The 24986-nt window shown below is 45.3% G+C and overlaps 1 protein-coding gene across 1 annotated transcript in view; it reads left to right on the top strand.

The window, feature by feature from the left end:
* Slc35f2 (solute carrier family 35 member F2) overlaps positions 1-14141 on the top strand; it is a 46134-nt gene extending 31993 nt beyond the window's left edge. Inside the window, exons 3-8 of the mRNA XM_050119439.1 lie at positions 1015-1142; positions 4490-4649; positions 5727-5883; positions 6859-6911; positions 8102-8256; positions 12811-14141. Coding sequence (XP_049975396.1) covers positions 1015-1142; positions 4490-4649; positions 5727-5883; positions 6859-6911; positions 8102-8256; positions 12811-12999 — 842 coding nt within the window. The 3' untranslated portion in view covers positions 13000-14141. The remainder of the gene's footprint in view (positions 1-1014; positions 1143-4489; positions 4650-5726; positions 5884-6858; positions 6912-8101; positions 8257-12810) is intronic.
* The last annotated feature ends 10845 nt before the right edge of the window (positions 14142-24986 follow it).

The raw sequence follows: 24986 nt of genomic DNA, 5'->3' as shown, positions 1-24986 counted from the left end.
CCCCCCTCTCCCCCCTCCCTCCCCTCCCTCCCTCCCTCCCTCCCTCCCTCCCTCTTCTCTCTTTCTGTTGCTGTTTTTTTTTGAGATAGGGCCTCAACTATACATCCCTGGCTGATTTGGAGCTCCCTCACATAGACCAAGTTGGCTTTGAACTCACCCTCCTCTACCTACCAAGTGCTGGGATTAAAGGCTTTTACCACCACACCCAATATTTCTTTATAGATGATCTTACCACAAAGCCTCCCCAACATATGTGTGAACTCTTTGCCTCCTGTTTATCCAGAGACGAGTAAATTCTAGTTCATTTAAAGCGGTAGAATTGTGCTGTGTGGGGGTGGTAGAAAGCATTTGTCAATGGTGCCCCTAAAAACGTTCCCTAAGCTTATCACCAGCTTCTGCTGCACTTGAAAGGTACATCTCTTTCCAAAGAATGACCTTGCTGTGTTTCCTTCAAAGAAACCCATGCTAGGGTGTTCAGTAACCAATTAGTTTGTCAAAACATGACACTTTTCCAGAACACTCTGTGGCTTGTCAGAATGGCCTCAGGCATGCTCATAAATAGATGTTATTTGTTATTATTGTCTGAGGCAGGGTCTTATGTCTCCCATGCTGGCCTTAAATTCCCTGTGTAGCTAAGAATGACCTAGACCTGCTGGTCCTCTCTTTTCCACCTCCTGATTACATATGTGTACCATGCTGGGTTCATGTGGTGCTGGGGATGTATACACGCTAGGCAAGCGCTCTACCAGCTGAGCTACGCCCCAGTCCTGGATATCATATGCACGTTTCTGTTTGTCTCCAGCTCTCTTCCCACTGTTCTCCTCGCATAGCTGCATCGTTTCCAGCTTCATACGAGACAAACCTGAGGGTGACGGTTCCAATGTCTGGCTCTGGGTGGTTAGGACAAGCCACACTTGAAAAACACCACAGCCCCTTGCTTGGATTTTCTGCTCTGCAGACTGAAATGTGTCGTGGCGTGTGTACCGTGTCCTCACCCAGCTTTCTTTCAACCAGGCAATGACAACCTTTTAGAGATTCTGAGAAGAAAATGGTGGAAATACATTCTCCTGGGGCTTGCCGACGTGGAAGCCAATTATCTGATTGTCAGAGCATACCAGTACACGACTCTGACCAGCGTCCAGGTGAGAGGGAGTTTGGACGTCTCGGGTTTTCCGCTTCCTAGAGGAGAACGTGTGCTCCTATATGTTCATCTGGTTTTATTGGAAGCCTGTGCATTTGAGGAAGCCCGGAACACAGGTGGATGATAGGTGTTTTCCAGCACAGCATATGCGCTGCTGAGCCACGTCTCCTGAAACTGCTGACAGTGTACACACGTTAATCACTTCCCAGGCTGCTCACACTATAGCAGATTAGAACAGTGCCGAGCAAAAATGAGGGTAAATATTTAGCTGGCACTTGTTGTGATGCTGACAGTTCTGTTGTGTGTTTGGCTCAAACACGGAAGTAAGTGTGGTTCCATACTGCAAAGCTGGAGGTTTGGAAGCCAATCAGGACGTAGGAGCTGCTGAAGGAGCCTCTACTGGTCACACCAGGGAGAGGCGGCAACAATGGTGAAGTGCTTGTCCCTATTTCTCCATAGATTTAGTTAAAAAAAATTATATGTTATTATTAGTATATGGAGGTCAGGTGACCACTCTGTGTAGTCAGTCCTTTCCATCCACCTTTCCATGGGTTCTGGGGATTGAACTTGGGTCTCCAAGCTTGCTCAGCAAACACCCCCACCCACTGGGCCATCTCGCCAGCCCATTGTTGGGTTTAGCCTTGCTGGGTCGAAAGGAAATGGTCCTTCGTAGCAGTACTTCTCAACCTTGTAGGGTTGAGATGACCGAGTCCAGCTAGCTGCCTTAGTGTTAGCAAGGGATGGGACATAGCACTGTCCTGCCTTGATAGCCAATTGTCCTATAAATGAAGGTGAAAGTGTGATATACCACTGCCAGAGTTAGACTTCAGAGTTCAATGATTCTGCATCTCTTTTGTTTCTCCGTGTAGCCCTGGATAGCCTGGTACTCACCATGTACCGAGTGCACAGTCCTGTGTCAGCCACTTGGCACCGAGTGCTAGGATTACAGGGGGGAGTTACTGTTTCTATAGCTTCCAAAAAAAATCTTTTTAAGACAGGGTCTTGTGTATTGCAGGTTGGTCTCTGTTGTAGCTAAGGATGATCCAGAACTTCTGGTCTTCTTGCCTCCACCTCCCAAGTGCTGTGATTACAGGTATACACTGTCGTATTCCTTTTCTGCAGCACTAGCTAGGGATTGAAGCCAGGGCTGTGTGCATGCTAGGCAAGGGTCTGTAGATACACGGCCCAAGGTGACAGGTGTCAGACAAGACGCGGTGGCATTTCAGAATGGGTGGGACCTGAGATCATAGGATCTGTTCCCAGGATTTTGTGTTTTGGCTCAGGGTCTGGCTGGCTGGAGATCACTCAGTGACAGGGTTGAGGCTGAAGCCTCTGTGGTTCTTCCCATGACATAAGCAACCCCCTTATAGCCATGTCCCACCAAGGATTCTTAGAAATAGATTAAATTTAGGTGTGATATGAAGATACACTTTGTGGGTAGGAAGTCTCCCGTGATAGTTTTTAGAGTGGGCTTTCTCTCTCTCTCTCTCTCTCTCTCTCTCTCTCTCTCTCTCTCTCTCTCTCTCTCTCTTTCTATAAGAAATACAGCTTAGATCATGTTAAGCCATCCTGGCTGGATTCCACTGGTGTCTTCCAGGACATTGCTTGGTGGTTTGTTCAGTCAGGCCCACAAAAGCATGGCCAGGGCCCATCATGGAGGTGTGCCGGCGTCCAGTGCCTCCAATGGCTGTGAAAACAGGCAATAAACTGCTTTAGTCAGGAACCCACAGACTGCTTGAGGTTTAAGGCGCTGACTGACTTATCCATGACTTGACAAGTGTGAAGAGAACCAGGGACAAACTTCAAACCCCGCAGAGTGAGCAATGAAGTAGCAGTTTCAGGACTATAATTAGTGTATGGCATACATTTACGCTTTATTCCTGAATATACTTTAAGACATCAAAAATTATCCTTCAGGAGTTGGAGAGATGGCTCCGTGGCTAGGAGCGCTTGCTGCCCCTGCAACTAACTGGCATTGTTTCCAGTGTGCACATTAGGTGTCTCACAATCACCTGCAACTCAGCTCCAGGAGACTCAATACCCTCTTTTTTTTTTTTAACCTACCCACCCCTCAAATTAAAATTTTTTTCAGTATATTTTATCTTTGAATTCATTATCTTTTTTTCTTTTTCTTAAAGTTGTTTATTGTAAGATAATTTACAAACACTTGTCTGAATTCATTATCTTTTAATGTCAAATTAAGAACTAAGTAAAGTCTCTATTTCTTTCTTATCTTACCGTTGATTTTGGATTTGCTATAGTTAAATACCCTTAGCCCCCATTTGATCAAATGGGCAGTATGAGGGCCATAGCGAGTATCTTATGGACCCAGATGATGGAGGAACATGTGCTAAAGATGAATAGGGATCTATGCTGGGAGCCAGCGTTCATCTCACACGGGAGAACTGAACTCTGTCAGGGAGATGGTGTCTGTTTGTTCCCTCATAGTAGCCTGTACTTGTACTTGGTAGCACTTTGCTCAGTTTCAATTAAATATTGGACTTTGTGACTTCTAATTTTATGTCCGTCCAGTTTATTGTGCGCTCCTCAGGATGGGACTTAACATCTGTCTTGTTCAACGCCGTATTCCCAGCTCCTTTTATGATGTAGACACACAGACACAGACATAGACACACACATTCTCTCTCTCTCTCTCTCTCTCTCTCTCTCTCTCTCTCTCTCACACACACACACACACACACACACACACACACACACACACACAGCGCCCGTGCCTGCCAGGCAAGTGCTCTATCACTGAGCTGAATACACAAACCCTCAGAGAGTCTAGGACACTGAACACGCTTAGTAAATGCCTGTTGACTGTGTAAATGGAGGTACTGGAAGGAGACCCTGTCTCCTGAATTTAGGAATCAACACAGACGGGAATGTAGAGGCTCCTGGACAAAATAAATAGACAGCCCTTGAGTCTCTCTTTGTTTTGAGACAGGTATCATGTATCCCAGGCGGGTCTAGAATTCACTACCTAGCCAACAATAACCTTGAACTCCTAATCCCCCTGCCTCTACCTCCAAAGTTGTAGGTGATACTAGAGATCAAAAGCACCCTCCCAACTGAGCTACATCCCCAGCCTGACTTTTAACTGTATGATTTGGGACAAGTAATCTCTCTTTAGCCTTTGGAGTTTTGTGTGTGTATCTAACATGGGTTTCCAATTCCAATCTGAGAGTTACTCTGAGGATCACGAGTTAGCTCAGGTAAAGCACTTGTATGTAGGGCCGGCCATAATCCGTGTTCCATCAGTATGTCCTCCCGAAACTACTCAATTAGGCCTCTTTGTTTCAAGCTGCCGTGGTGTTTGAAGCTGCTTGCTTTCCTTCCCTGCAGCTCTTGGATTGCTTTGGGATTCCTGTGTTGATGGCTCTCTCCTGGTTTATTCTCCGTGCAAGATACAAAGTGATCCACTTCGTGGCCGTGTTTGTCTGTCTGCTGGGTGTAGGGACCATGGTTGGCGCAGATATATTAGCAGGGAGAGAAGATAATTCAGGTGAGACTGTGTTCACGGAGTGCATCCGTTCATGTTTTCAGTCTGTCAGAGTTACACTGACAGAAAGTGGGTGGTGGGGGAACTCTTCTGAAGGCGAGCAAGGGTCCATGCTGTGGGCAAGCATGCTCCCACGTGCCGGGCTGGCTTCTCATCAGTGGGGTTTGCTGACATGCTTCCTCAGAGCACGCTGCTCTTCCTGGAGCGCGCTGCTCACTTGCTGCAGAATATTCTGTTTGGTGATTATTTTTTCCCATTTAATTGCATTTTCCCATTTGAGCATTAAGAAAATGTCATTTTAAATATATTGTAGAAATCATCTTTTGCTTCAGACATTTTGGATTAGTTACTCCAAAACCCGGTATTCTTGAGCCAGCTCTTTTCCTCTCCTTTTTATGTCATTCTTTCTGTTTGTTTTTCTTCCTTTTTTCTTTGTTTCTTCTCTCTTTATCTTTTCCTTCCCTTCCCCTTCCTTCTTTTCCATCCTTTCCTTCCTCCCATGCCCTCTTTCTCATCCTTCCTCCTTTCCTTGGACACAGATTCTTCTTCAACCCCCCCAATCGCTGTGAGACAACACACCTGCACCGCCACACTCAGCGGTGCTTCGTTTTTTATAAAAAAGAGACTTGGCTGCAAACTTTTTTAAATGACTCTGCTGTTCTGAATGCTTTGGTATATTTCAATAGAAAACATCGACGCTAAACCAGGTCTGAAGTTGTCCGGTCTCCGAGGCAACTTCAGTGTGTGTGTCTCCTTAAATCAAGATAAAGTCACTCCCCTTACCAACCCATTCTTTCCTAGAGTTTAAAAAAAATCCTTTCAATGCAGTCCATGAATTTGTCATGTTTTTGAATGTCTTTCTTTCATGATGGTACACTGCACCATCCTCCAGTCTGTTGGTTTCCCAGCTAGTCAGAATGTGAAAATCATAGCAGTTTTCTGCCAGACAGTAAGGACAAGAGCCTTTAAACTTACAGAAAGTAGGATTAAATAAAGTTTTATTTAAATGAACAGAGTTTGGTAACTCCTGGCTTGCCTGTTGACAACACATTTTTTTTTTTGTGTCTCACTGCCCTGTAGGGAATGATGTTCTGATTGGTGACATCTTGGTCCTGCTTGGGGCTTCCTTGTACGCGGTGTCTAACGCCTGTGAAGAATACATTGTGAAGAAGCTGAGCAGACAGGAGTTTTTAGGAATGGTGGGCCTGTTTGGAACAGTTATCAGTGGCATACAGCTGTGAGAATCTGAAGTTTTTCCTTAAAACAAAATGAACGAGTATGGGGGTAGAGGCGGGACAGTTGGGGGTATGAATTACAGCAAAGTATAATAATATATGTGAAATATGTCAAAATAAAGAGCCAGCAAAATGCCTTGGTAGATAAGGATGCTTGCTGCCAAGTCTGATGACCTGAGTTCAATCCCTGGGACACACACGGTAGAGAGAAAAATCTCCTGCAAGTTGTCCTCGCACCGCCACTGCACCCCGTGGCGTGTGTGTGCGCACGCGCACACACACACACACGAAATAAAATATAGTAAAAGTAAAATAGAAAAACGGAACCCATTACTTAACGTGCAAACTTGGATTTTTTTAAAATTAGAAAATAGGGCCTAGAGAAATGGCTCAGCAGTTAAGAGCTCTTGCTGTTTTGCCAGAGGCCCCCAGAGGATCAGTTCCCAGCACCCACGTCATGGCTCACAACTCCAGTCCCAGGGGACTGACTCCCTCTTCTGGCACTAGCAAACACATACATGTAGTCAAAACACTCATACACATATAGTGAATCTAAAAATGATTTTTTTCTAAAAATGATTTTTAATGAGAAAATATTTGATAGATGATTACTTTCTCTAACTACTAATATTTGTTTAACCCAAGAGCACATTTGAAATCAGTCACTTGAGAAAAGTCTAACAGAGGATTCTATTATGTATTTTTATTACTACATTTGTTTGGTTATCGAGACAAGATCTTACAGTGTAGCTCAGGCTAGCCACTATGTTACCCAGCTTCACGGCAATCCTTCTGCCCCAGCCTCCTGAGTTCTGGGATTACAAGTATGAGCCACATGCCTGTCTAGATAATTTTATATTCCGAGGAAAAAGTAAAACAACATAACTCTTTACCTTAGCTGAATTACAACAGCCAAACTTCCTATAAAATAAGAATTAACATATGGATCTTTACATAGCCTCTTGTTTTGATCTTAGGTTGATTGTGGAATATAAGGACATTGCCAGGATTCCCTGGGACTGGAAAATCGGTATGTATGATGACTTTTAAAATCCAATCAGTATTCTGTCCTTTAGCTGACAAAAATGCACACCAAGACATGAACACTTCATTTTAATCATATTTTCGTAACTTTGGGGACGGACACCAGTGATGGTGACTTGCTCCGAGAGTTGGTAGCTAAGCCTCTAGAATTCGTGCTTAATCAGTGTAAGAAACAGCTTTTCTTTCCTAGGAATTCTGAATACGTCTACACCCTAGGTCCTTGAACTTGTCAAGTTGGTCATGGGCTTCACGCAATGTGTGGAGCGTAAACCTGAAGCGATGGATAGATGTAATCATGGGCTACCTCCTGCTGCTCCACTCCTCTGATATCTTTGGACATTTGTGGGAACAAAGCAGGAAGGGTTAGGAGAACAAGATAGCCGTACTGATGTAAGGAAGTAGTTAAATAGTCCACAAACGTTGCTGAAGATTGTATGCCACACTTAGACAACGCAGGGAAATTAAATATCTTAGATGTCCCAAAAGTGCATGTGTGTGTGTGTGTGTAAGTCTCTGTGTGTGTGACTGTGTGTGAGTGGATGTACGTGTATGCGTGTGTGTTGAGTATAGGATGTGGTTAAAGTTTCTTACAAGACATACGGCTCCTGCAGTCATCTGCAAGGCCAGCACTGTCCTAAAGTGGAGAATAATATTGTTCTGTCTTGGAACATGTAATTCAATGGGTTGAATAAAATGTAGTGGATCTAATGTCTATCTTTGATGTCCTAAAAATACTATATTGTGAATTCAGTCATACATAGCACATCCAACCAACCAACCGACCAAGTAAAAGCAAACAAGGCCAGTGAGGGATTTCTTTTTTTTTTTTTTGACATGTGATACTGACCTGACTTGTGTTGAGCTTTTATGTCACAGCCAACTTTTTGTCTTGGGAGGGTGGGTGCTGCAGGGTGATATAGGCTATTGACTCTTGTCACACCAGAAGGAAGATTTGGTGGCCTTGATCGTCTGACTCCCTGTTGGATCCTCACAGCTTGTTGTTTTACGACTATTATTTTTAAGGAAAGCTTTGCAGCCTTTTTAGAATGCTGGCTGTTAACGGGAAGCATTGTGGAGAGCTTGGCAAAGGCTCAGAGAGTTTTGGGTCGTGTTCAGACTCTAAGCACATTGCCTTCTGCCGTTCTTCCTAACCTGAGTTATTCCATTTCTTCCCAGCCCTGCTGTTTGTGGCGTTTGCCCTCTGCATGTTTTGCCTGTACAGCTTCATGCCGCTGGTGATTAAGGTGACCAGCGCCACGTCGGTCAACCTGGGCATCCTGACAGCTGACCTCTACAGCCTTTTCTTTGGCCTTTTTCTGTTTGGGTATAAGGTAAGAAAATAGAGTGTGTTCAGATAAGAAAACATTTTGGACTTAAAACAAGTTTGCTTATTTGTTTGAGATAGAGTCTCAGGTATCTTAGGTTGGCCCGAGGTTCACTATGTAGCTGAGGATGGACGACCTTCAACTTTTGTTCCATCACACATGCTGGGGATGAGACCTAGGGCTTCATGTGTACTGAGCAAGCACTCTCTCAACTGAGATGCATCCCCAGCTCTAAAACAAGTTTCTTGAAGATTCTGGATTTCAAAGGAGAACTTTCTTTTTCTCTTAACAATAATCTCATTGGATAGACTTCACTCATTTGGTTACTGTGCGCATCTTAGGACTTGGTCGGAAGAAGAATTGCCCTTCTGAGGCTTATCAAAGTGGTGAAGTAATACAGCAGGGTCCATCTTTGACATGTGGTTGAGAACCCCAGCTGTAAGAAATGCTAATGCATGTCCCAGGGGCTGCTGTTGACCTTGAAAAACAATCCAATTTAGGCTGCACGCTCAGAGTTTCTGTTCACTCTTTTCACAAACAAAAGGTCTGGAGTAGCTGGTGGAAGGGCAGGAGAGAGGGGCATAAAGCCTTGCATGTGTGTTTGGAATGGTTCCATCTTTGGGGCATATGGCCATGCATGTGTGCTTGGAATGGTTCCATCTTTGGTGGTGATGTTTTTCTTTGTTTTCTGAGATAAGGTTTCACAGAGCCTAGGCTAGCTTCAAGCTCACTGTGTAGAAGAAGGTGACCTTGAACTCAGGATCCCCCTTGTTTCCGCATTCTGTGTGATAGAATTACAGACCTGTGTTACCCCACCTGGTTTCCTTCCAGATATCCAAACAGGAATCCTTGGAGCTGATTTATTCTGTCCCCAGGAGCTAGCAGCAAGGAGCTCAAAATGCTTGTCTGAATTATTGATACGTAAAGCTCACTGGGTTCTCAGAAACATCAAGTATAAACCTTTAACCCTGCATTGTGACCTGGGACGGAAGCCAAGCTGTTGTCTCTGAATACTTGCTGGTGAAGGAATTTCTCAGTTAACACTGGTGAAGTGTTTATAGATTATTGATAGCATCACACAAAATTGTTAAAGTGAATAAGTGAATCAGAGAAGTGGTTTTTTTTTTTTTGTTTGTTTGTTTTTCGAGTCACGGTTTCTCTGTAGCTTTGGAGCCTGACCTGGAATTCACTCTTAAAGACATGCACCACCACTGTCTGGCCAGAGAAGCAGCTTTTACAATAGGTCCAGTTTTGGATTATATTTTTTGAGATTATAATTGTAATATTTCCTTCTTCCCTTTCCTCCCCTCAGGCCCTCCCATATACCTCTTCCCACTCTCCCTCAAATCCATGGCCTCTTCTTTCATGAATTGTTTTTGTATGCATGTATGTATGTCTATGTCTATGGGAATTGTTAAAGGCAGCCACCTTTCTCCTAAGGGAGGGCGTTGCTCTCTGGAGCTGAGGCTGCACATGGCCCTCTCGGGATAAGGATGCTCTGTAAGGGGACTCCAGCCTAGGGGAGTGGCTGTCTGTGACCTTCTTCACCTGTTCATTTTTTCTCTATATTTAAAAAACATTATTACAGCTGGGCGGTGGTGGCACATGCCTTTAATCCTGGCACTCGGGAGGCAGAGGCAGGTGGATCTCTGTGAGTTCGAGGACAGCCTGGTCTACAGAGCAAGTACCAGGACAGGCTCCAAAGCTACAGAGAAACCCTGTCTCAAAAATCGAAACAAAGCAAAAAGAAACAAAACAAACAAACAAAAAACATTATTACAAAAACACCATTATTACATTTCATTTATTTATTGTATGTACACACTCTTGTGACGTGCATACCTGAAGATGTCAGGAAACAGCTTATGGGAGTCAGTTCTCTCCATGTAGGTCTCAGCAGTTGAACTCAGCTTTCTAGGACCTGGGGTTGCAGGTACCTTTATCTGCTAAACCTTTATCCTGGCCCCACTTTTTCTATTTTTTTTTTAACCAACCGTATTATCATTAGTAATTTAGCTTTTTATTTTCTGTTCAGGAGGAGATAAAGGTAGAACAATAAAACCTTCCAGTTCAAGGTACACTTGTCCCAACCCATTATATCTTGAATCATAACAAATACTTTGTTTCATAAACCTTGAATATTTCAGCCTAAGATCTTAAATGCTTTCTTGTTAATTGCTCCTCACATTAAAACAAAGATGTGTTTTTATGTGTCCTGTTGTCAGGCATATATGACAGCAAACGTGGAGAGTGCCGCTGGGTGACCGCCCTGTCCCTTCTTGTCTAGCAGCTCACGTTGATATCAGGCTTTATTGGTTTTGGTCAGAGGCCGTTTGAAGACTCGGAGAGCAAAGGGCAGCTCTACCATGATCTTCAGAGCTCTAGGTGCAGTGTGTGCGCGCGCGTGTGTGCATGCACATATGTGTATGCAGAGGCCAGAGGAGGACACATGCTATGTGCCTTATTTTCTTGAGACAAGGTCTCTTACAGAACAAGGGGCCCCTGGGATCTTCACCATTCCCACAGTGCAGGGATGACAGACTTATGGGTCACACCTAGATTTTTATTTTTTAATTTTTTTGTTTTTTTTGAGACAGGGTTTCTTTGTGTAGTAGTTTGGGTTGTCCTGGAACTCTCTGTAGACCAGGCTGGCTGCGAACTCACAGAGATCTGCCTGCCTCTGCGTCCCGACTGCCGGGATTAAAGATGTGAGCCACCACTGCCTGGTCACACCTAGTTTTTTTTTTTTNACCACTGCTTGCTCACTCCTTGTTTTTTTTTTTTTTTTTTTTGCATTTACTGGGAATCTAAATTTAAGCCCCATGTTTAAACAGCGAGCCCTCTCACCCCTGAGCCATCCTCCCTGTCCCCTAAGTGTAGTTTCTTGTAAGCCACTCGTTTAAAAAAATTATAATCCCGAAAATAACTTTGACTCATATTTTTCTCCAAGCAAATATTTAAAAGAGGCTTAAAGTCTCCTTAAAACTTAACCTGTTTCAGCTCTTACACATTTGGCATCTCTAGTCTTGGTCCTGATGGAGTGCCTGTTGAATAGAATTGTCTCTAGAAACTTCCCATGCAGATCCCTATGGAAAGGATCAAATTAAAAGTGGGGAAAGACTTCAGGAGACCAACCTCCTTCACTCAGTCTGTTTCAAAGAAGTGACAGCCTCTCAGGACACTGGAAAAATCGCTGAAGCAAGCAGGACGTACTCTGAGCAAGCTATATAGGTTTTCCCACTGGTCACAGGCACACTTCCTAGAAAGCAGGAATAACTTTCATAACTCAGATTTTAAAAGTTTACTAAGCTAGGTGCAATAGCACCGTGGCCTAAGTGTGCAGTCTCAGCTACTTGGGAGACTGAGGCAGGAGGATTCCCTGAGTCCAAGAAGTTCAGACCAACTTGAGTAACAATGAGATTCAATCTCAAAGGGAGAAAAAGTTGAGGGTACATTAAATAACTTTAACTTCCTCTAATGGTCTCTGAGTCATCCCTCCCCGCAAACAGTAAACACCACTGATGTGTTGGGCAGCATGCTAAATACTAGATATAAAAATGAAGGGAAAAGAGAGAACAGGTTAGGGACCCAAAATTCTCTCCATCCTATGGTGCCCATCAGCATGGGTTCCTTCTGTTTTGGTCTTTGTGGAGACAGGAAGCAGATGCTACTCAGGGGAACCATTCCCTGAGCTGTCCTTGCCCTGGTCACTCCACTGAACTTCAGACTTACCTAAGAAATAATGTCCTGCTGGGTGGTGGTGGTGCACGCCTTTAATCCCAGCACAGAGGCAGAGGCAGGTGGATCTCTGTGAGTTCGAGGCCAGCTTGGTCTACAAGAGCTAGTTCCAGGACAGGTTTCAAAACTACATAGAAACCCTAACTTGGAAAACCAAAAAGGAAGGAAGGAAGGAAGGAAGGAAGGAAGGAAGGAAGGAAGGAAGGAAGAAAGACTTGATTCTCTTTAGTTCTGGATGTCTGAATTTGCTCAGATGGAGTTCACTGGACTGGTGTAGCCTAAGGACATGGTCCTGTACTGGCTAACAGTACCATAAGCTGGATTTTCTTGTGGTGTGTATGCTGGTCAAGAATTATTCCATATTGAGGGTGCTTTTCAGATGGGATCCAATCCATGGATCACCATGGAGAAAGGCAAAGAGGCTCCTCCCAAAGCCCAGGGATCTGGTCAGGGATGTTGCTCAGTTGGTAGTGTATTGACCTAGCCTGTATAAAGCTTTAGATCAAATTCCCAGCACTGTATAAACCATATGGGAGGATCAGACATTCATGGTCAGCCCTGGCCACCCTGTGAGTTTGAGATCTGCCTGGGCTACACGAGACCTGTCACAAACAAACAGAAAAGATCCAAGGATCCAGCTGTCGAGCCAGGTGCTGTTGTCCCAGCCCAGTATTCACCAGCATACGGGGGAGGTGTGGGAGTGTTGGCATCTCCTTTGACAACATCCAGAAAGAGACTGTGGAGGTGGATCTCATAGAACAGTGGGCAACAGGCCACAGTACCGTGCTGTGTGAGGGAATATAACCGTCTGTCTTCTCCCAGTTCTCAGGGCTCTACATCCTGTCCTTCACAGTCATCATGGTGGGCTTCGTCTTGTACTGTTCCACCCCGACACGCACGGCAGAGCCAGCAGAAAGCAGTGTGCCCCCTGTCACTAGCATCGGGATCGACAACTTGGGACTGAAGCTCGAGGAGAGCGGTCTCTCAGAGACCCACTCGGCAGTCTTGTAGTCGGACAAGCCACAGCCTCCCGGGTGTCACCAGGAGAGAGCAGAGCCTGCCACTGGCAAGGATGTATCTGAGGAGACATCAGCCCCAGAGTGAACACCCTCTGCCTCGGATTGCATCCGGGGTTAGATTTTAGAAAGGAGCACTGACCAGTGGTTCCAAACTAGAAATACCAAAATAGAGCAGAGCCCAAGGGTAGTGTTTCTGTGTAGTGAGTACCAGTACTTGTCAGGGTCAGAGAGACATGTGCAGGCCCCTTGCTGGGGTCTCGGGGACACATGTAGGAAGGGAAAGAAGGATGGGGGACCTAGCCTAGGGCTGTTCAGGTAGTTAGGAGTTGAGACAGTCTGGGATGGTTGCGCAATAAGATTCCTCTGGTGGAAGCATCAGGTTTTTGTTCTTTCGGACCGTCCCTGTCCATAGGAATTTAGACACCCGCAATGCCTGGTCCCTTACGGCACGTGGTAGGGAGGATGGGAGGGGCAGCATTTGAGAACTCCCAAGATAACATGGTCTACTTTGAAAGCAGCTAACGAGTGCAAGAATCCAGGAGTCCTCTCCCAACTGGTTTTTATCTTTTATAACAAATCCCTCTCCTCCGTCATCTCTTGCTCCTCGCCAGCCACAGTTGCTGCTGTGTTCCGAGTTCCAGAGCAAACTGCCCCCAGAGCCTTTTATACTGGGCATCCCTTATCTTCAGCCCCACACCATACTCTGAGAGTTCGCCAAGTAAATCTGCCCGCGTCTAAAACCCAGATATTTTAGAAATGTCTCAGATGCCTGGAAATATTCCCATTGACCTCACCTCACTGAGCCGCAGTTTAGAAAATTAACCTGTGTTGCAAGTTCACACGGCAAGATGAGAACTTGGTGACTGTCCCTGATTGAAAAATGTAAAATCATCACAACAAAAATACCATGCTAATCATCCTCCAGGAGGAGCACGTGCTGGAGTCCTGGAACCCCGACTGTCAGGAGACGAGTGCCCTCCTCCTTCCCACAGGGTCACAGGTTTCTGACAATTCCTCAATGCATCATGTCAGCCCCCAGAATGCCACCTTCTGAAAACTATGTAAATCTTTTTGTATAAGTATAATAAAGAAATTTGGGGCAAGTGTTCATATTATTAAAAGACTTTAAACTCATGGAAGCAGACTGACACTGTGTATTTTTGTTTGCCATTAACCTATTTCAGAACTTTGATTTGTGTGTATGTATCTTATTTTTAGCTTCGTGTGCATCTGTGTGTGTGAGTATGATGTGTGTATGTATGCACTCACATATGTGTGGGTGTGAGCATGCACGTGCCACAGCTCTCAGATGGAGGTCAGAGGTCAGTCTCAGGGGTCAGTTCTTGCCGTCTCCCTTGTCCGAGGCATCTCTTGGCTGTTCCCTGATGCCTACACCAGACTTTCTCACACACAAGCTGTTGGAGGGTCTTTAGTCTCCTTCCTCCCACTTCACCGTAAGAACATCGGGAATACAGCATCCCATCGCCACGCCTGGCTTTCCATGGGTTCTGGGGATTCTAACTCAGCTCCTCACACCCGTGTAGCAAGTGCTGTACCAATTGAGCTATCTTCTCAGGTCTTGTTCTTGTGAGACTGTCTTACTGTGTGGTCCAGGCTAGCTTTGAACTCCCGGTCCTCCTGCCTCAGCCTCCTGAGTGCAGGGGTTACAGCTGCACGGGATCAGGCTTACTGTCCCTTGTAGATATTAAATAGCTTGGTTACAGACACAATTTTCAGAACCAGATGCTCTGTGAGGCAAGGCAGACATACTTGCTTGGGGGCTGCACTGGGACTGAGAGGCCATGAGTTCTTTGTAGCAATCAATAGTTTGTAGGTTTTTATTTTTTATTTATTTATTTTTTTTTGACAAGGTTTCTCTGTGTAGCCTGGCCATCCTAGACCAGACTGGTCTCAAACTCTGCCTGACTTCTTTCTTTATTTCTTTATTTGCCACCACTGCCTGACTTCAGTTTTTTTTTCTCTTGATTTTCTTTGAGTGCTACATTTTTCTCTGCTCCCCTCCCTGCCTCCCCCCTCCACTCCAACCCTCTCCCAAGGTCCCCATGCTCCCAGTTTACTCAGGAGATCTTCAGTTTTATACTTTTGAATACCACAGTGAGTGTTAATTGTTCTAATGAAAGTCTCTCATTCTCCACAGTCTCTTTAAAATGTGTTTTCAATGGCTGTTCTTTTTTTTTACCCCCATCAATGCCAGCTATGTAGACTCTAGAATCTGGAGCTTTCCAAAAGATCACCATCAGCTATGGGCTCATTCCAACCCCAACACCCAACGGACAGTATGGAGTTGCTCGCTGGCTCCCCCGTGTGGGTGAGATACGCAGCTAGATTGTGGTGCCGCTATAGAGAAGGGACTTTGCTGATGCCCTTGTATTTGGATGGGCAGGTACCATTTCTCCCCTGATAACTAGGATGTCTGACATCCAATTAATATCTATTTAATCAGGGGGGTTCCAGCCAGTGGCACTTTAACAATTGCAGTAGCCCCAGGACTACTTGTCATTTTATATTGCTTCAGTGTTGCTTGTTAAAGGATTTTTAAAATAAAGTATTTGGGGAGGGAGGGAGGGAGGAGGGAGGCAGCAGGAGGGAGGAGGGAGAGAGGGGAGTGGAGAAAGAGAGAGAGAATATGAAGGTGTGTATGCATCTGTGTGCAGAGCTGTTTGCCTGTGTGTGCCCCCTTGTGTGCAGAGGCCAGAGGTTGACATCAGCCATCTATTGCTGTCCACTTGGGTCTCTCTGAACCTGGAACTCACCATCTCAGCTAGATTCTCCGGCCACTCAAGCCCCAGGATCTGCCCTTCTCTGCCTCCCAGACTGGAGATTGCAGACAATTGTGACCACACCCAGCTTTTATGTGGTTCAGATCTGAACACAGGTCCTCACGCTTATACTTTACCCTCTGAGCCATCTCACTAGCCTGGTGGGTTTTGGTTTTGTTTTAGACAGGGTCTCACTGTGTAGTCATGAGTGAGTCATGAGTCCCAGAGTTCCACCAGCTTCTGCATCCCCGTGTGCTGGGATTAACGATGTGCACCGCCTTGGCTGTGGTGTTTGTTTTAAAGAGTATTGTCAGCACTACCCTCAGCAGGGAATGCCCCCAGTTGACAGTTGTGAGCACACATTTTACTCACCTGGAAGTGAGTGAACTCACCCTTGATGGCTAAGGAGCAGATGGAATCCAGTTTTGTAACCTGTGGTCAGCATCAAGGCCCCAGGCTGTGAGCACTGAGGGAGAAGATCTTGTCCTGAGGAGATGCTGAGCCAGCCACACGAGCGCTGCCGGGAAGGCCTCTGTGGAAAAGCTCGTCTTGGGAGTGACATTTGCTCTGCACCCTGGCGCCTGCCATTTAAGGAAGCTTTAATGTAAACATTTGTCTCCGCGAGTCCTTCTGTATGCCTGGGCACGACTCTCTTTTCCATCATGATTATGGTGATGTGCCATCTCATCCACGTCGAATTACTTAGCTTCTGGGCATAGCATCAGCCCTCACAATATATCAATAAATGAGAGAAATTCAGCAGAGAGCCACTTAGCTGATTAAAAAGCAAGAGGTTTGAGGAAATTAGGTAATGCTGAGCACACAGCCCTCCAGAAGTCACATGGAGGGAGCATTCCGAAGTCTGACAGCACACATAAACGGTGCTTTAGAGGATGAAGCTCATCAGAGCGGCCGACCATCACCTGCCCTCTGGTGTCTTGACCGGTGCGCTTTAATAGCATAAGGTTCTATCTCCCAACGCAAAATTCGCCATGCAATTTATTCCTTGTTTGAAACAGTGCTGTCTTCTAGCAATCAATTCAAAGCACAGATAATTACGGGGATGGAAATTTAGATGAAAAGGGTAGTGAGAACGGAGCCGTTTGAACGTTTATTGCCTCCAAGCGACCGTCAACACACGTGTGGATGTTTCAAGCTCGTTAGTTTGTCACCTGACGCTGCTCAGGATTTGCCAGGTGAAAAGGTCAGAGTTTTTTTTTTTTTTTTAAGATTTATTTATTTATCATGTATACAACATTCCTTCCATGTATGCCCGCACGCCAGAAGAGGGCACCAGATCTCATTACAGATGGCTGTGAGCCACCATGTGGTTGCTGGGAATTGAACTCAGGACCTCTGGAAGAGCAGGTCAGAGTTCTTACAGGACACGACTTCCAGATGTGCAGAGCTGGTGTGGTGAGTTTCCTTGTGGAGTCCCAGCTTCTCTGATCTTGGGTGTTAATTTTGCTTGCTGGGTGTGTTTTTCCATGGCTACTCCGTATACATATATGTTGTAATATACGCACATTTAATTTCAGCAATGAGGCTTGAACCTGGAGCAATTAAATAGAAGCATTATTTTAGTATGGCTCCCCAGTGCTTTCAAAAGCGTGATACATTTATTTTTTAAAAGATTATTATGTATACAACATTCTGCCTCCATGTATGCCCACATGCCAGAAGAAGGCGCCAGATCTCATTACAGATGGTTGTGAGCTACCATGTGGTAGCTGGGAATTGAACTCCCGACCTCTGGAAGAACAGCCAGTGACAACTGAGCCATCTCTCCAGCCCCATATGATGCGTTTATTATAGATTAGGAAAATGGACACAGAGTGAAAACGCGAATTGGAGGTCTACCTCTGCCTTGCATTGTCAATTCCCCTAATTAGCAATTCAAGTGAATTTGTTAGCCTCTTAATTACAAGACCTTGCAGGCAGAGATGGAATGTTTGAAAGCCGATCCCTAATGTGATGGTGTTTGGAGGTGTTTACAAGTCTTGGGAGGCCTGTAGGTCCCAATGGCAGAGTCCTAAGTGGGATTGGTACCTTTATAAAAGAGACTTCAGACCTTCCTCCTTATGCCTGCTGGGAAACAGTGAGAAACTGGCCATTTAAATGCCAGAAGCTGGCTCTCATTAGATACCCAATCTAAAGACGCTCAGCCTCTGCAACTGTGAACAATCAACTTCTGTTGTTTTTAAACCACCTGCTTCTGGATATTTCTGTTAGGACAGCCAGGATGGGCTGAGACATGCCTTGGGCTACACCCAGTGTGGTGAGGACACTTTTAATACTCAACCTAACAGCAAACTAATAAACAGACAACAATGAACACTGTATCTATGGGGTCGGTGTCTTTCCTCTGTTCTGGCGGGTCCTCTACTGGTGAGAGACCAGTTTTCATTTGGCTACATAGTAATGGTGCTATGGCTTAGGAAACTGAAGGGCGATTCATTATTCAGAACAATGTCTGCTGATTAAGCACACATTAATCTCTCCGGAGAAGGCTCAGCCTCAGTTAATGGGGCAGAATAAAGTATTCTGGTAGCTTCTCAAGACACACTTGCTACTGTTGGGAAAAAGCAAAGCCAGATTAGTAGGTCTATTTCTTATGATTGGAATGAACATATGCTTTTGAGAGATGATAAATCAAATAAAAGGGAAATTATGGCCCCTGGTGTTTGACATACATTGGTGAAGATGACTGTATTTGGATGTGAGAACCTGTGGATCTAAGTGGAGGAAAACCATTTTCCCAGCTGCTTGAGGGGTGGGAAGTTTGTTCTTGCATTACAGACCCGAGGGAAGCTAGGTGTGTTGGTGCACGCAAGTGCTAGGGAGGCTGAGATACAAGGAATGTGAGTTTGGGGACAGCCTGGGCGGGATGGATGGTAAAATCTTGTCTTCTTTTCATTGCTGTGAAAATACTCTGATGAAAGCGACTTCCAGGAGAAAGGGTTTGTTCTCACTTGTGGTTCCTGGGTACAGCCCATCATGGCGGAGCAGTCAAGGTGGCCAGAGCGTGAAGCAGCTGTCCCATCACATCCGATCAAGAAGCAGAGGGGGATGAATGCCTGCTGCTCCTCAGCCCTGTCTCCAGCTCTACAGTCCAAGGTCCCACCACAGTGGGTGGATTTTCCCATCTCAATTAATGTAGTTAAGCTAATCCCCACAGACATGCCCAGAGGCTCCCAGACAATCCTAGATTCTGTTGAGTTGACAACCCAGATCTTATCTTAAAAATAAAAAAGTTGGATGAGCTGAGAGATTTTTCTTTTTCAAATTAAACAATGTAATAAGGTGTCGTGCATCTCAGGCTGACCATGGACTTGCTGCATTCCTGAAAATCACCTTGATTCTCCTGTCTCCTCTTCCCAGGGGCTAAGATTATCACTATGAGCTCTGTGAGCCACCATACCTGATTTTATGGGGTACTAGGAATTTCACCCTGGCGCTCTACTGAGCAGCACCCCAACCCTCTTGCAGTTTTCATTATTGTAGAAGACAGATGTGCTGGCAGTGGACTGGGTCTCTTCAAACATGTCTTATTTAAGCTTTACAATATCTTAAGGATATTAAATTGCATCCCCACTAACACACGAGGAGGTGAGGCTGTATCAGTCATCTGGATTAGGTTCTGCCGCCATAACAAACAATACTAAATACCTTATTGTTTTGAATACTACAGATTTAATTTTCGGCCGTGCTGTCATCCCATGGTGAGCCTGCTTCAAGCTGCTGTCCCTCTGGAACACGGGCCAATGCAGTTGCAAAGGGATAAGAAAAGGGACCATGAAAACCCATCCTGGTTCTTTCCTACCACCTGGGACTGACAAGCTTCACTTTATCTTTCACTGGCCAAAGCAAATCAAAGGTGCAGTCCAAATTTAACAGGGTATAGGATGTAAGTTCCACTATGTGCTTGGATTAGGGGAAATAAGAGGTGTTTCTATGTATTTTGTGGTCATAAGACTTACAGAAGTAAAACAACCCTATCAAGTTTAGGCCCTCTTCTCCTTAGTCCTGGATCTGTATTTTTTTTTTTTAAATCTATCATGATGTATTGACATGGCAAAATTATAACGCTGTGTTTTCTACCATTGTCAAAATAGTAAAACCAGCAATGTGGGCAGAAAGTAAAAATGATCAGACTATGATGCTTTCTTTCTTTCTTTCTTTCTTTCTTTCTTTCTTTCTTTTTGTAACATAAAAACAAAAACAAAACAAAATCGTTATCCATGCTTGATGCCGCACACTCATAATCTATGGTGATTTGAATAGGTATGGCTCCCAGACTCATGTGTTTGAATATTTGGTTTATAGGGAGTGGAATTACAGGAGGTGTGGCCTTGTGGGAATAGGTGTGACCTTGAAGGAGGAAGTGTGTCACTGTGGAGGTGGGCTCTGAGGTCTTATAAACTCAAGTCTTGCTAGTGTGTCTTAGACTCCTGCTGCTGCCGGCAGATAAAGATGTAGGACTCACAGATCCTCCTCCAGTACCTTGTCTGCTTGCATGCTGCTATATCCATGGTGGGAACCAGGATGATAATGGACTAAACCTCTGAAACTGGAAGCCATCCCCAGTTAAATGTTTTCCTTTATGAGAGTTGCTGTGGTCATGGTGTCTCTTCACAGCAATAGAAACCCTAACTAAGACATAATCCCAGCACTTGGGAATCTGAGGCAAGAGGATCTGAGCTCAAGACCAGACCCGGACACAGTCTGTTTCTTCAAACAAATAAGCAAACAAAATACCCTGAAGTCTTGGGGCTGGATGCATAGCTTAGTGGTAGAGCACTTACCTAGCATGTGTAAAACCCTGGTTTCGATACTCAGTGCTGCCAGAAAAAACGTCCTTATTTAGATACCCAGAGAAAGGAATTTAAACTTGAATACTAAGTCTCATTGCATCTTAGTTAAGTAGTGTCCACATACAACATTTGAGAGTGCTAGACTTGGTAGTACCGAGCCAGCTAAAGAGTAGTCTTAATCCCCAGGAACCTGGAAAAGAAGCTCTGAGTTTGAGACTTGGGAGATGGCTCAGAGTGGGAAAAGTGCTAGCTATGAGGTGTAAGCTTGGATCCTCAGAACCCAAGTAAAACCTGGGTGAGAATGGTGGCCCACTTGTAACTCAGGGAAGCAGAGAAGTGGAGACGGGGAATCCACAAGACAAGCTGGTTAGCTAGACCAGTAATGTGTGAGATCCAGACTCAGTGAGAGACCCTGCCTAAGTAAATAAAGTGGACAGCAATGGAGGAAGACACCAGGCATTTCCCTCTGGCTTATGCATACATGTGCATGTGCATTTGCCCCACACTTGCACATATGAATACATACATGCACACCACACATACAAAGAGCTCTGAGCTTTGGATTTGGGCTGTTTCTCCCAAACCTCGGCAGTTTTGAAAGTGCCAATCATAAGCACTTATGGACCTACTATTAAATCCTGAGACTTTTTCACAGGTTTAAAGGAAGAGGGATGGAATTCACGGGCTGGCCCTGTGAGCGCAGAGCCCAGGCTAGACACCAATGAGTACCCTGTGAGCACACAGCCCGGACTAGACACCATGAGCACAGAGCCCAGGCTAGACACAATGAGCACCCTGTGAACACACAGCCCGGACTAGACACCATGAGCACAGAGCCCAGGCTAGACACCATGGGCACCCTGTGAACACACAGCCCAGGCTAGACACCATGAGCACAGAGCCCAGGCTAGACACAATGAGCACCCTGTGAACACACAGCCCGGACTAGACACCATGAGCACAGAGCCCAGGCTAGACACCATGGGCACCCTGTGAACACACAGCCCAGGCTAGACACTATGAGCACAGAGCCCAGGCTAGACACCATGAGCACAGAGCCCAGGCTAGACACCATGAGCACCCACATGTAGAGTCCTGGCTCTGCCTCCTGCTGGTGAGTCTGGGTGAGAGAGAAATTGTCCTAGTCCATTTCCTGGCCTGAAAGAAAATGAGGACTAAGCAAATGTCCATCAGGAGCTGAGTGTTCCCGGCCAGGGCTCCTTTGGAGCTATCTGGGGCTACTGTGCTCTGCGTGTGGCAGCTCAGCCCCTGATCTGGCAGCACGTCGCTTCCTAACACCTCCGTTATTTCAAGTTTCACAGGCTTGTCACCCTCCTTGTCATCTTGAGATAACCAGTTGTTTCGGTGTCAAGAGCCCAGGAGAATATCCAAAAATAAAGGAAGCTCAGAGGGATGTGGTATTAAAAATAAGCCATGACATAAAACAGGGGCATGTTTCTACTATGCTTATTTTACTAACGTTACTATCGAATTAGTTCAGAACTCATGGTCTTTATGAGCCCTCAATAAACCCAAGAGGCTTGTTTGTTTTGTCTAACTTCTGTTCTGTGTGATTGGCAAGGCATGTCACTCTGCAGGAGGTCTTTTTACTGTGGAGAAGTCTTCTAACATCTCACAGAAGACACAGTTGCATTCCGGGCTGAGACCCGTGCAATTGCACATTTGCTCAGATTTCCACTGGTCCTTTGCTAGAAAATGAATGATCTAACCCTGCTGACTTGCCTGGGCGCTTTCAGACCCCAATGTTTAGTGTACGCACCCCAGGGTCCCAGATAGGGTCTTGTGATGTAGCCCAGGCCTACCTTGATCTTGTGACCTTCCTATTTCATCCTTTGGAATTCTGGGATTATAGTTCTGCACTGCCATTACCAGCTTAACCTTTTAATGTGCACATAATTTCGACCTTATCTCTTAAGGTGTCAGCCAGGGTCTGACAGCAAGGAATGACTTGAGGGTCCAGCCAAGCAATATAAAATATTCAGTTCTCAAACAGAATAACCCACAGCTCCATCCATGCCAAGCTCTCTAGTCTGCCCCAGGGATACAACCTTATACTTTGAGTGTTGTAGAGATAACCCACATTTTCAGAAGCGATATTTCCAAGGGGTGTAAGTGTGCCCACAGCAAGATCTAGAGTGGAGATTGTTTTTAATGACTTTGAGCTAACCTGTTCCAAAGGGGATATGTTCTCAGCTTATCTAGGGCAGCTGTCTGGTGCCTTCCTTACTAAAAAGGAGAAAAAAGAAAACCTTAGAAGCTTGTTAGCTATAAGGTTATTCTACCACATCACCAGACTGACTTACACATAAGAGCAAACTATCAAATTTGAAAAATATGATCACTTCTCTTTAAAAGCACGATGCCAAGAATCTCTTCTCTGGTGCAGATTAATAATCATTTGTGCTTTATTGCCATAGCAATAACATTTCCTGCCTAGAGTGTAATTTCAATTTTTGGCCCAATGGAAATATTAACCTCCCTTTTTTTTTGCAGTTAAAAAAATTCTATCTTTCTAATACCAGCGACATTCTGTCTTATTGCCTTCCTGTTTCGTGTCAGTTTTATGTTGTCTCTCTCAGCATGACCAATTTCTGCCTCCTAGCCATTGTCCAGCCCGCAGCAAGGACTTTGAAACTGATGGAAAGGTTTCCCACCCACCCAATTCTTTCTATTGCTTGAAGAGTCTACTGGGGATGGAGCCCAGGGGTAGAGAACTCACGTAGCACACACAAAGCCCTGGGTGAGGAAGCAGATTGTGCCTTGCCTAAGGAGCTGGTTACATGTTTTCCTGGTAGCTTTTTTGCCTTCGTTCTGAGGGACTCTTCCATTGGACGGTACCCCAGGCCTCTGGGGGTTTTCCCAACTGCTGTAGCCTCCTTCTATGCAAACCTGCACTCCCTTCGTCTTCTCTGTCCCACACAGCCCTTCACCTTCCATCTTCTGCTGCCCAGCATGACTTCCTTTGAGACTTCCCACAATGGAAAGTTACTGTAAACTGGAAGAGGAGCTGAACCGAATGGGCCATGGGGCCAGCTCCATGTGGCTCTGGCCTAATGGTAGGCAGCACAGATGCAGAGCTGCATGGGATCCAACCTTGCCCTCAGAGGACAATGAGGAAATTGGAATCTCCTCCGTGTGCAAGGAGAACTGGGTACTCTGAATAGCAAGCCCCCATCTAAAAACTCTTAGTTGACTTATGGAATCAACCTAATGTCAGCAGGCATGGTTCTCTGAAATTATCATTTTGAACAGGCACAACCCCAGTGGGAAAGGCTCAGCCTCCTCTTGCTGACTCAGAAGATGGAGAGGCCACAGAAGTCCAGTGAGAATGGTTTCCGATTTGTGATTGCCCAAAGTGTGGGTTAATCCAGTTGGGGTGTGCTTTAGGACACCAGGTTTAGGGTAGTGTTTTTTTTTTTAAATTAGGAAATGAATACACTAACCATCTGTGACCAATATATGCTCTTGAAAGCCAGCGGGTGAAGCAAGGAAATAACAAACTATCCCTAAATCCCATCAACCAGAGATAGCAATCACCAATTTGGAGAATCTACCAGTCTGTCTGTCTGTCTGTCTGTCTATCTTCTTCAGTATATGGTCCTGGGAATTGAGATTCCAGAGCTCATGCCACACCTGGCAAGTACCTTATTCCTGAGCCATATTTCCAGCCCTATGTCATTTTTTAACATGAACACTATGAAAAAGTTTGCACACAAAATGCACATGATCCGTGTGTATGGATGCGAGCGTACATACCTCTTTGTATCTTTTTCTCCCCACTCAAAAATACATCATAGCTATTTTCCCATGGCAGAGAAGTTTGACCTCTGCCACTCAAGGGTTAAATAGCTGCTCTTTCAACTTTAAAGCTGAGGTTAGAGAAGAGAGGGCACTGAACACTAGGTGGCAGCATTGAGATAAAAATTTTGGAAAATAACCGGAAGCCTCCCGGGACTTTGTTCAACGGAATCGTATCCTTACCACCAACCATTCTGATAATTAATATAACCGGTGAAAGAGCATGTGGATTATAAGGGCTGTATTTCTCTCAGGGCTGTAAATTAAGATTTCCCAGATTGGGCACTACCACCAACTAAGGACGGAAGGGTTTGTTACGATCACAATCAACGTTCGCTTCCATATCCGGTCGTGAAACTGCGAATTTGTGATTTTAGGAAGAAGGAAGACACTTGCCGTCTCCTTCCGCCTCTCTCCCGATACTGACATTAGACACAGAAGATGGTCAGACATTTTTGCTGCCTCTTCACTCAGACAATGGGGTCTGATTCTTGCCTCCTGCCTATTCCTGCTCCGCAGAATGTCGGGGAGACCCGGCTCCCTTTGGTGCAGGCACTTTGTGAGTG

This window comes from Alexandromys fortis, unplaced genomic scaffold (genome assembly GCF_014885135.2).
Source record: "Alexandromys fortis isolate MF-2015 unplaced genomic scaffold, M_Fortis_MF-2015_v1.1 scaffold_167, whole genome shotgun sequence".
Lineage (NCBI taxonomy): Eukaryota > Metazoa > Chordata > Mammalia > Rodentia > Cricetidae > Alexandromys > Alexandromys fortis.
Note: the sequence above shows the minus strand (reverse complement) of the source record. Positions and strands in the feature narration are given on the sequence as shown.